The sequence below is a fragment of the Gracilinanus agilis genome, chromosome 3, assembly GCF_016433145.1.
Source record: "Gracilinanus agilis isolate LMUSP501 chromosome 3, AgileGrace, whole genome shotgun sequence".
Classification (NCBI taxonomy): Eukaryota; Metazoa; Chordata; class Mammalia; order Didelphimorphia; family Didelphidae; genus Gracilinanus; species Gracilinanus agilis.
The window spans coordinates 181,223,177-181,235,751 of NC_058132.1; the positions used below are offsets into that span (position 1 = coordinate 181,223,177).

At 32.4% G+C, this 12,575-nt stretch overlaps 1 protein-coding gene across 1 annotated transcript in view; it reads left to right on the forward strand.

Annotated features, from left to right (window-relative positions):
• Positions 1-12,575, forward strand: part of CEP126 (centrosomal protein 126) — a 96,390-nt gene that overhangs the window by 50,706 nt on the left and 33,109 nt on the right. Inside the window, exon 5 of the mRNA XM_044668448.1 lies at positions 2,187-2,397. Coding sequence (XP_044524383.1) covers positions 2,187-2,397 — 211 coding nt within the window. The remainder of the gene's footprint in view (positions 1-2,186; positions 2,398-12,575) is intronic.

Genomic DNA, 12,575 nt, shown 5'->3' on the forward strand with positions numbered 1-12,575 from the left:
TCCAAAGGGTTATAAAACCATGTATACATATCCTTTGACCCAATAATACCACTACTAAGGCTGTATCCCAAAGAGATTAAAAACAAAAAGGAAAAGATATATGTGTTCAAAAATATTTATAGCACCTCTTTTTGTGGTGGCAAAGAGTTGGAAAGTGAGAGGATGCCCTTCAATTGGAGAATGGTTAAACAAATTATCATATATGATTGTAATGTAATACTATAAGAAATGATGAGCAGGATGATTTCAGAAAAACCTGGAAAGACATATAGCAATTGATGTAGAGTGAAGTGAGTGGAACCAGGAGAACATTATGACCAGAAACATTCTTTTTGATGAGCAAGTGGGAATGACAGATACTCTCAGCAATATAGTGATCTAAGATAATCTCAAAAGATTCATAATAAAAAATGCTATCTGCCTCCAGAAAAAAAATGATGGAATCTGAATCAAAGCCAAACATTTCACTTATTTTCTTTAATTTTTTGTTTCAGTTTTCTTTCAGAAAAGGACTAATATAGAAATATGTTTTACTTGATTGTACTTGTAAAATCTATATCAGAGGGGCAGGTAGATGGCACAGTGGAAAGAGTATTTGGCCTGAAGTAGAGAGGACCTGGGTTCGGATATGGCCTCAGACACTTCTTAGCTGTATCACTCTCGGCAAGTCATTTAACTCCATTTTCTTCGCTCTTACCTCTCTGTCTTAGAGTTTTTCCTAAGGCAGAAAGTGAAGGTTAAAAATAATATTTCAGATTGCTTGCCATCTCAGCAAGGGTGAAGGGGAGAGAGGAAGAGAATTTAGGGCTTAATTTTTTTAAAAAAACAAATGTTTAAAAAGAATTATTCTGAGGAGTCTATAGGTCTCATCAGACTGCCAAAATCCATACAAAAGTAATTGAGTAACTCTGTTTTATAGGAATATGTCAAAGGAATATTGGAATAATGAGAATTCTCCAGATTTTAGCAAAATATGCATTGGTATAGTACCTAAGGAATGAATCTGTAGGTTTTATGATGGATTTCTATACTCTTTGGGGAGCAAATACCACTACTAGGTCTGTATCCCAAAGAGATCAAAGAAAAGGGAAAAGGATTGACTTGTAAAAAATATATATTTATAGCAACTCTTTTTCTGGTGACAAATAATTAGAAACTGAAGGGATGTTAATCAATTGGGGAATGACTGAAAAAGATGTGGTATATAATTATGATGGGATACTATGGTGCCATAAGAAATGACAAATATGGAAAGACTTCTCTGAAGTGATGCAAAATGAAGTGAGCAGAACTGGGAGAACATTGTACACATGGTAACAGCAATAGTGCATGGTGAACAACTGAATGACTTAGCTTGATATGAGCAATGCAAAGATCCAAGACAAATCCAAGAGACTCAAGATAAAAAAGGCTATCTACCACCATAGAAGGAATTGATGAATTCTGAATACAGACTGAAACATATCATTTTTCACTTTATTTTCTTCATGAGTTTTTTCTTATATAAGTAACATATATCTTCCTTCACAACATGACAAGCATGGAAAAATGTATTGCATGATAGCATATATATATAACCTACATCATATTACCTGCTGTCTTGGGGTGGAGAAGAGCCATGAGGGAGAGAACATGGATTGCAAAATGTCAGAAAACAATTATTAAAAATTGGTGAAAAATTTTAAAAAGAAAGTGAACCTTCATTGTCACTGTAAGAAAATTACATAATCATTTTAATATTAATGCTACCTTATATCAAAAAGTCACCAACATGTATATTTTTCTGATATTCTTGTATGTGAATATTTGAAATTTTGCTATATAATGTGTATAGTTTGGGATAATTTTAAAAGTAAACAAATTTAATTCATTAGATATTTCTGTATTGTTACTAATCTTACAAAAAGTCCTGTTCTCATGTCTCATCCTGGTATGAGGGTCCTGCTAAGGTATTAAGGTTATTAGTACACATCTAGCAGTTTCTACCAAGCTGAAAGGAATTCAAGTATGGGGCTGCCTGCAGACTATGTGCTATTTGAGTGCCAGATGCTAGATTTGTTAAATCTAAAGAGAACCATGAATAAAAAGTTAATTTGGTGGGTTTGGAGCAGATACAAACAGTAAAGTGAAGGGAACAGTAATAGCCTCTAAAATTAAGAGTTAACTTTTTTTTTCCTTATTTCAAGAAATATAGATTCTGCTGTGGCTTCTGTAGTGACAAGAATAGAGCCCATGTATCAGAGACATCTCTCATCCAGGGTTAACTGGTCTAACTGTGACAGAGAAATGCAGGAAAATAGCAAAATAAACTTAACTGTTGCCCAGGAAGACAACTTCCAGCATAATCTTGAAGAAACTCAACAGCTCTTAGAAGAACTGAATCTAAACAATATACGGGTATGAAATTTGAATTTCTGAATAATATCATTGTAGTAAATAATAATAATATTCTAATACTCATATATATTTTTATCCTGAGGAAGTATATAACATCAGTTCCCAAGGTGGAATCATGTAATGGAAAAGTATCTGTTTATGCATAAACCCATCACTCCTGGAGAAAATTTTTTCAAAAAATGGATTGATAGTGAGTTACAACTTATACTATCATTAAATGCAAAGGCATCTTTTGGGTTCCTTTTTCTGCCTTCTTGTTTGTTTACATCATTTTCTTATTTCTAACTTCAATTTTCTCTTTTTGTAAATTTTATTTCACTTTTTTTTTTTAACCCTTGTACTTCGGTGTATTGTCTCATAGGTGGAAGATTGGTAAGGGTGGGCAATGGGGGTCAAGTGACTTGCCCAGGGTCACACAGCTGGGAAGTGGCTGAGGCCGGGTTTTTATTTCACTTTTATTTTCTCCCTCACACCTTATCCCCACCATTAAAAAAAAAAGTTTAAGTTACAAATATAGAGAAGCAAACTAAACAAACGTTCACCTTGACCATAACTAAAACTATGCTTCATTCTGCATTTTAAGTCCATGTAATTTCTATGAGGAGCTGAATAACATGGTTCATCATCAATCCTCTGGAATCATGATTGGTCACTGAATAATCAGAATCTTACATCTTTCATGTTTTTTGGTTTCACAGTAGTATTGTTATTGTATAAATAGTCCTCATTGTTCTGATCTCTATATCACTTTATGAAAGTCTTCCTAGGTTTCTCTGAAACCGTCCTTTTATTCACTCCTCACAACTTAATAATTCTTACATTCATAAACCATAATCAGCCATTCCCCAATTGAAGGACATCCCATTCATTTCCAGTTCTTTGCTATATCAAAGAGTTTTGCTATATTTATATACTTATGACTATATTATTTTGCTATTAATACTTTTATATCTATAGGTTATTCTCTTTTTTGAATTCTTTAAGGCATTGGCTTAGTAGTAGTATTGCTGAGTTAAGGACTATACACAGTTTAGTGACTTCAGGGGCATAATTTTTTTTGTTTCTGTTGATACAACAGTTTTATTTTTGTTCTTATTATTAATGTAGTTTGTTATAGTGATAGTTTTCCTAATATTGAACTAAACCCCACATTCCTGATATAAATCCATCTTAATTCCCTTAATCTCCCTTTACTCTTTCTTTTTTTAAAAAATTGTATTTTTTTAAATCAACAAAAATCAGCCTTCTCCATTCCTAGGCCCATCTCTACGACCAATTAAAAATGAAAGAAAAAGTTCTGTATATAGCAAGAAAAGCAATTTTATATGCTGAGCAGGTCCAAAAATATGTATAGTTCTGTATTCTTGCATCATTATCACTCAGGAGTTAGGTGGCATCTTCATTAGTCCTCTAGATTCATAGTTGGTCATTACATTGATGAGAAATCATAAGACTTTCAAAGTTGTTTATTTTAATCATATTGTTGTTATTCTACAAACATTTTCTGCTTCTGTTTGCTCTACATCAGTTCCTATAAGGTTTCCTAGGTTTTTCTGAAGAAAACTTCTTGATCATTTTCTTAGAGCATATTATTATTCCTAATACTTCATCACATTTATGTCATAACTTGTTCAGCCATTTACCAATTTGTGGCTTCCCTCCTTGAATCCCTTTCCTTGATATCTTCAAAAGAGTTATATTATATTTTTGCATATTATTAGACTTTATTTTGCTTAGAAATAATCCCTCTCTTACAGTATCCTTGAATTTTCCCTTCCCCCTCCTCCCCTTTCCCTCATTTCCCCATCTAGTGAAATATATTTCCGTACCCAACTCTGTATGTATTCTTCCTTCCTTTGACTATTTCAGATGAGAGTAAAGTTCAAGGGTCAGCTGCACCATCAAATCTCCCTTTTAGTAAATATAGATGTCTATTTACTCACACTAATTATGTGAAGTAATTTTCCCCAACTACCTTCTTCATTCCCCCTTAATGTATTCCTCTTCCCTTCTATTCTTCTTTAAAGATCATCAGAACAAAAAAGAACCACTACCAACATTTATTTAATTAAATTCCTATGACTCATGATTATAAGGTTTAGAAGGGACACATGCATGATCTCCCCATTTTAGAATATAAACTATTTATCCTTGTTATTATTGCTCATTATTGTTTACTTTTTATATTTCTTGTAATCTCCGTGTTCAAACTTTGAAGTTTCTATGTATCTCTGGTATTCCTTCTCATTAGGAGATGAGTCTTTTTTTTTGTAGTATTCTTTTTCATTTAAGGAACGTTTTGTTGTTGTTTTTTCCAACTTGCCAGCAAAGACAAAGGGAACTAGAATGAAGCTCTGAGAGGGTACCTATGCATTTTAGAAATGATATAAAAAACTAGAGAATATCCAAAAGCAGTTGTAGTGAATGGTTTCAAGACCCTATGAGGATCAGTTGAAGGATTGGGGTTTTTATCAAGAAGAGAAGGCTAGGATCAGACAAACTATTTTCAAGTTTTTTAGAACTATAACTTTGAAAAAGTACATCCAATCTATCCCTTTGCCAGTGGGCAGAACCTACTTAATTTGTTGCAGTTTTCATGAGAGATTAATATAACTTTCTTGAAAGAGGATTAGATTTATTCTTTTTTAGCCCATAGAGAAGAAATAGGAGAAAGTGTTAGAAATTTCAGAGGAAATGTTAATTTTAATTTAAGTGAAAACTTCCTAACAATTGGAATTATCCAAAAGTGGAATGGATTTAATTGGGAGGTAATTTATCCCCACTTACTGATGTTCTTTAAACAAAGCATTGTGTCTCTTCTATTTGGTTCTGTGAGTAGATGGTTTTGCCAGTGAAACAGGTATAGATAAAGCAAAGAAGATTAACTATAATGCCTTAGGTGACTGGGGCAGAAAGAAGAACATGAATTCATTAATGAGGCTGAAAATAATAATAGTAACTTACATTTAAACAAGTTTATAAAGTTATTTCCTCACAAAGACCCATAAAGTAGGCAGATGAGAAATGAGGCATTAAGTATAAATGCTCTGTTTGACATTCAAAAACTCTTAACCAATAGCCACTGGCTTTTTTCTATATCAGCCCACAGTTCAGCTACACTGGTCTATTTGCTATTTTTTTTTTTTGCATGGCACTCCATCTCCCACCTTCATAACTGCACTGCCTATACCTCATGATATCATCTTTTATGTCCCTACTTCCAACTCTAATTTCTATTCCTTTATCCACATTTTGTCTTAAACCATTAAATGGCATAGGGCCTAGGAGAGGGGCCAAAGCATTCCACTGGACACCTTACAAATTGACATCAATGACTGTTCTTTAGATCTTGTGATTTAAACAGGTACAAATCCAACCTATTGTAATTTCTAGTCCATATTTCACCATCTTATCAGTAAAAGAACTATTAGAGACTCTCAAATGATTCCTGAAATCTAGATAAACTATACCTATAGCATTCCCTAATCTACCAATTTAGTTAATCTATCAAAAGAAAAAATGAAATTAGTCTTGTATAACCCTATTCTTGATAAAACCATGCCAGTTCTCTGCAGTGACTATTTCCCTGTTAAGAACTTCAATGGTCATTCCTTTAATAATATTTTAGAATTTCATTAGGAACAAAAGTCAAGCTTTTTGGTCTACTGTGCCTGGCACATAATAAGCATTTACTAAATATTTATTAACTTTCTTCCCTTTTTTGAAAATTAGGACATTTGCCTTATTCTATTCCTTCAGAACTTTTTTTTGAAAAACTATGGACAAAGGGGGATGTGGAAATGGTGCAATAAAGGCAGAGAATTGCCTGAACTCTCCCAAATTCTTCTCCAAATAGTGGCAAAATAAAATCAAAACAATTTTTAAAGTGGTAGAACAAACAAAAGGATGAGGTAAAATAATTTTCCTGATCAAGACAACTTAGAACATCAGCAGTAAAGGTCTGTCTTACTGAGGTGAGAGCAAATTGCAGGCCAGCACAAGTCGTGCCTGGTAAAGAAGCAAGGCCTTGGAGGCAACTGAATTGGTAACACTAGCTTCTGGAGCTCTCAGCTCACAGACCATATGGGGATCAGGCAACTGATCAGAAGGAGATTATAAGGGACCCTTTGCTGGCACTGAGAGCAAGACTCCATTGCATTTCCTGAACATGGTTCTTGGTTGCAGTCCCATGGTAAGGAGAAGTACTAATAGGAGATAGCAACAGTTCCAATGTGGAAAAGAGTGCTTGTGGTCATTCACAGATGATAGCACAGGCCAGGAGAGTAGTAACCACACTTCTCCTTAGAACATATTACCTTGAAAGAACTGAAAACTTGGAACCCCAGAACTATCTCTGAAAATAGTAGCACAAAAAACATAAATTTTGGGAAGGTGAGCCTTCCACTCCAGGAGCATAGCTAACTTTAAATATAAAGTTAAAAGTCAAGAAAAAAACTGATAAAATGAGCAAATATAGAAAGTTGTTTTGGTGATATAGAAGACTAAAGGACAAACTCAGAAGAAGACAACAAAGTCCAAATGTGCATCCAAAGCCTTAAAGAAAAATGTGAATTGGTCTTAGGCCCAAAACAAATTTCTGAAAGAACCCAAAAAGGATTTGATTTAAAAATCAAATAAAAGAGGTAAAGGAAAAAATGGCAAAATAAAAGAGAGATGCAAAAAAATTATGAAAAAGAGTCAATAGGTTGGTAAAAGAAGTACTGGAAAATGAAGAAAATAACATCTTAAAAACAGATCAAATGGTTAAAAAAAGTAGAAAAATCTGCTGAAAAGAACTCCTTAAAAACAGAATTAGTCAAATGGGAAAAGAGGTACAAAAACTCATTAAAGAAAATCATATACTAAATTAGAATTGGGAAGTAGAAGCTAATTCATGAGACATCAAGAAACAATAAAATCAAATCAAAATAATGACAAAAATAGAAGAATATGTGATTTTTCTCACTGAACAAACAAACAACTAACCTGGAAAATAGGTTAAGGAGAGATAAAATTTAGGAATTATTGGACTACCTGAAAGCTATGGTCAGAACAAAAGGAGCTTAGCCATCATATTTCAAGAAATAATCAAGGAAAACTGCCCTGACATCCTTAGAACCAAGAGTAAAAATGGAAAAAATCCACAAATTGCCTCCTGAAAGAGATCCCAAAATGAAAATCTTTAAGAATATTATAGATAAATTCTTGTGTTCCCAGGTCAGGAAGGAAATATTGCAAGCAGCCAAAAAGAAATCATTCAAATATTGTGGAGCTGTATTAAGGATGATATAAGATTTAGCAGCTTCTACACTAAAGGATTGGAGAGGTTGATATGTTATATTCTGGAGGACAAAGAAGGTAGGACAACCAAGAATCACCTACCCAGAAGTCCTAAGTATAATCCTTCAGGGGGAAATAGATATTTAATTAAATAATGGACTTTCAAATATTCCTGACGAAAAGACTGAATAGAAAATAGAAAAGCTAGCTTTCAAATGCAAGCCTTAAGATCCTAAAAAGGTAAATGAGAAAGGAATTCAAAAAAGTTTAGCTGTTTACATTCCTATATGAGAAGATACTTGTAATTCCTAAGACCTTTCCCATTATTAGAGCAGTTAGAAGGAATATACATAGATAAAGAGCATGGATGTGATTTAACTATAATGATCATATAAAATAAATAAATAAATAATAAATGAACAAACAAATAAATAAGTGAATGAATGAATGAATGAATAGAACTAAGGAATGAGAAAGAGGGATGCACTAGGTGGAAGGGGAAAGGGAAAGATAGAATTAGGTAATTTTCCTTTATCTCATGTAAAGAGGTGGGAAAGAACTTTTATAATGGAAGGTAGGATGCAGTGGGGGTGACAAGGCAAAGCTTGAATTGTACTCTCATTGGAATTGGCTCAAAGAGGGAATAATGTACACATTCAGTTGGGTGTGAAAATATATCTTTACCTTACAGGGAAGTAGGAGGGAAGAGGGATAGGAGAAGAGGGGGAGTCTGATAGTAAAGGGAGTGATATACTTTTGAGGATGCAAAGGGTGAAAAGAGAGAGAAGGATAAGCAGGAAAGTAGGATAGAGGGAATTACCCAACAATCATAACAATAAATGCGAAAGGAATGAACTCACCTCTAAAATAGAAGCAGATAGCAGGGTTGATTACATTATTTAAATATAAAGGATGATGTATATTAGGAGAATATGGAATATGTTAACCATCAGATCTTTGCATAAGGGAAGAATTTATGATCAAATAAGAGGTAGCATTAAATTTAAAAGGTTTAGCACAAAACCAATGCATCCCAGATAAGGAGGAAAGCAAAATATTGGGGTTGGTAGGAGATGGGAATTTACAATAGGTTTTTCTAAGAAAGGCTACATTTCTCAAGTATAATGAACTAAATCAAATTTATAAGAATACAAACCATTCCACAGTTGGTAAATGGTCAAAGGATAGGAATAGGCAAAAATCAAAGAAAATCTATAGTCATATAAAAATTTTCTCTAAACCATTATTGATTAAATAAATGAAAATTAAAACAATTCTAAAGTACCACTGCACACCTATCAAATTAACTAATATGACAAACAGAAAATGACAAATGTTGGGAGGGATGGAAGAAATCAGGAACACTAATGAATGGACTGTGGAGTTGTGAACCGATCCAACCCTTCTAGAGAGCAATTTGGAGCTATTCCCAAAGGACCGTAAAACTCTGCATACCCTTTGACCCAGCAACATCACTGTAAGCAGGTCTATATCCCAAAGAGATTTTTTTTAAAAGGGAAATAATCTATATAAACAAAAATATTTATAGCAATTCTTTTTGTGATGGCAAAGAATTTTAAATTGAGAGTTCTATCAACATTTCTAACCCAGTCTGTTAAACAATCTATTGATGCTAAAAAAAATTAACCCCTCGTTATAAATATTGCTTATTTCTATTAAATCCAAAGATTATTCTCCTAGGCAAAAAAAGTAAAATAATCGAAGCTGCTTGGTTATAATCATCCCAATATGAACATCAATCCAATCTTTTATTTGGTCCTAGTCTTATTTTCTCACTATCTAAAATCCTTTTGCTGTCCTTAACTTGCCTCATCAGGCTTAGTTCAGTCTGAACTTTCACCTTCATGAAACTATTCTCACATTTTTTTTATTCATCTACTTTTTTCTTTCTTTGATGTTTGTTAATAAATCCGTGGCCTTCCATATTGGCTTATTTGGGCAACTATTTATTTTCTTTTGAGGGAAATTTTTTAGATTCTTTAGAGTTTTTCATCCTTCCTGGATTGACTTTCTGATCTTCTAGATTGAATGTTTAATATCCAGTCTATGCTTCCTCCAAACCCCCTGAAATCTGTTCTCTAAAAATCCATATTGCATGTCACACTATCCTTAGCCTTCCTCTCTTCTCTCACAAATTATAAAATTGAATGATCACTTCTGAATTCTCTCAAATTTTAATTTCTTTCAATTAGTTTATCATTGAGGATCATACCTAGAATACATCTCCTAATAGTTGTTTCCACTACCTTTTTAAAGATAAAATTATTATTACATTATGTCTAGAAATTATTAACTCTTCTGCTTTGGAAAAGCTTTTCTAGTTTTATGGAATTCAAATAACAAACTGAATATGAAGGAACCAAAAATTGAGAATATCTACGGAAAGAATAAAAAAATATGTATATATACATATATATGAATAAAAGATTAGCACTACCAGTCCACAAATTATATTTTAAGGTAGTTATTATCAAAACAATATATTAATAGTTTTAAAAAGATAGAAAAATTAAGCAGTAGACTGCAATATGAAATAAGTAGATCATATAGTCTCTGAGATCCCAAAATGCAAAATTTTATAAAAAATTCTTTGTTCAGGAAGATTTACTAGGAAAATTTTATGTAGTTTGTTGAAAATCAGCTTATATGAGTTTCTCATACTATATATCAAAATATAGCTGTACTACAATTCATACCATTAGAAAGTTTGAGAAGTTGTCTATTTATTTGGGGTTCAGACCAATTGATACAAGATAAATTTCTAAAATCCCATTTATTTCTGAGGAAATATTTCAAGAGGCAAAAAAGATGATTATGAATATTAGAAAAATATTAAAGTTTTTGAATACACAAAATAAATGCAGTTCAGATAAGAAAAAAGATAGAGCCCGGGGAGAGAATGTGCACATTTATTTCTGATAAAAATTTGACACAGAATTTATAAGATCTAAGATCTAAGATGAAGTAGAAAAATGAAAAAAATGGCAAAATCTCATATCAGATCTTAAAATTTTATTACTTTATTATGAAGCTGAGTAGAGGAGATGGCAAAAAACAGTTTTAACAACTTAAACTATGCTAAAAAATAAGAAATAAATAAAAGTAAAGACTTCACATTTCTAAGAAATGATAATACGAAGAATTTAATCCATTTTTAAAAACTAGTCACCACATGAGCTGCTAGGTGGCGCCTGCAGTCAGAAAAGTTTATCTTTCGGAGATTCTTTCTAGCTGTATGACACTGGGCAAGTCACTTAACCCTGTTTACCCTGCCCCTCCCCCCACAAAAAAGCCTGCCATATTATGCCATTCCTCACCTTGTTTCCTCATGAGCTTTTCTTCACTGTAATGTGTCTTCTTTCACAACATGATGAACATGAAAATATATATTATATAACAACAGATATATAATCCATATCCTATTACCTCCTTTTGTGGGGAGAGAAGATGAATGGGAGGGAGAGAGATAAAATATGGATTGCAAAACATCAGAAAATTATTATTGAAAATTGTGTCAACACATAATCTGGAAAATATATATATATTTTAAATAGTTATCTCAAGAAGACTAGAAAAGCCCCGAAACCACCTTTGGCAGAAAACTCTTGATCTTGTCAAGAAGGATGATTTGGGGGGTTGGGGGGGGATAAAAGCTTTAACAAATAAATGCTTACTGGTCCTAAGAGACTTCAAAAAATAATCTGAATATTAGAATCATGTTTGAACCTATAAATTCCTAGGTAAATATTCATGGGGTGACTCCCTAAATGTGATTTATTTAAAATGTTCCCACTCTTTAATCATGGAAAATGCTGACTACAGCATGGCACAAAGAAAAGACCACTAGTTTGGGATTCAAATGTTTTAACTTTGGCCATGAAACTGACTAGTTGTCTGACTTAAGGAAAGTCATTTTTCTTACCTGTCTCAGTTTTTCTCAAACATAAATAATGAAAAGTTTGGACTAAATATCCCTTTCATTTTTAATATTCTTTCATCCTGTATTAAGTAGACTAATGCTGTCAAAATACTTATATCAATACCTACACTTTTGTAATTTAGACTTAGAACCCTAGTAAAGTTTAGACAAATATAAAAGAACAAGTTTTATTAAATTTGTCTAATTTTCTTATAGTGATACCGATTTTCTTCCTTGTCCAATATTCTGGGGGTTTTTTCCTCCTTTATTGTAAAGGATACTTTTCTTGCTTTTTTTTCAATATGACTAAGATGGAAATGGGTTTTGCATGACTTCACATGAATAGTATGTATTATATTGCTTGTCTTCTAAATGGTGGAGGAGGAGGGGCAGGTAGAAGGGAGAGAATTTGCAACTCAAAAATTTTTAAATTCATGTGAAAAATGAAGAAGCATAATTTTAAAGTAAAGAATGATTTTTGTTTTTGTTTTTGCCTAGAAAAACATTTGTTCTGTAGGTGCTATCTGAACGTAACTAAAATATTATGTTACTTTAGCATTACCTAAATCAGTAGGTAATGCTAATCACCCATCTAATTCACATTAGAAATAGTATCAGAGAGAGAATTTTACTTTCAATCTCTATAATTCCCAAATGTTTTTTGAGTGTCAAGACAGGTTACAGAGACCTGTTGAAAAGTCCTTCTTGAGTTTGTAATGCAAAATACAAACAAACGAAACAAATTTAATATTTCAGATTTTAACGAACATGGGTAGGTGGCAAATGGCTTAGGATAGCTAGCATTTTAGAATTATAGGAATTCTTAAGGATTAACAATTGTATTTTAGGAGAAATCATGATCATAATAAACATCAAAATTCTAAAATTCTAGAATTAGAATTTTTATATTTTAGTCAAAGATCTCTGACAATTTTTTTTTACAAATAAAAGCAACTAG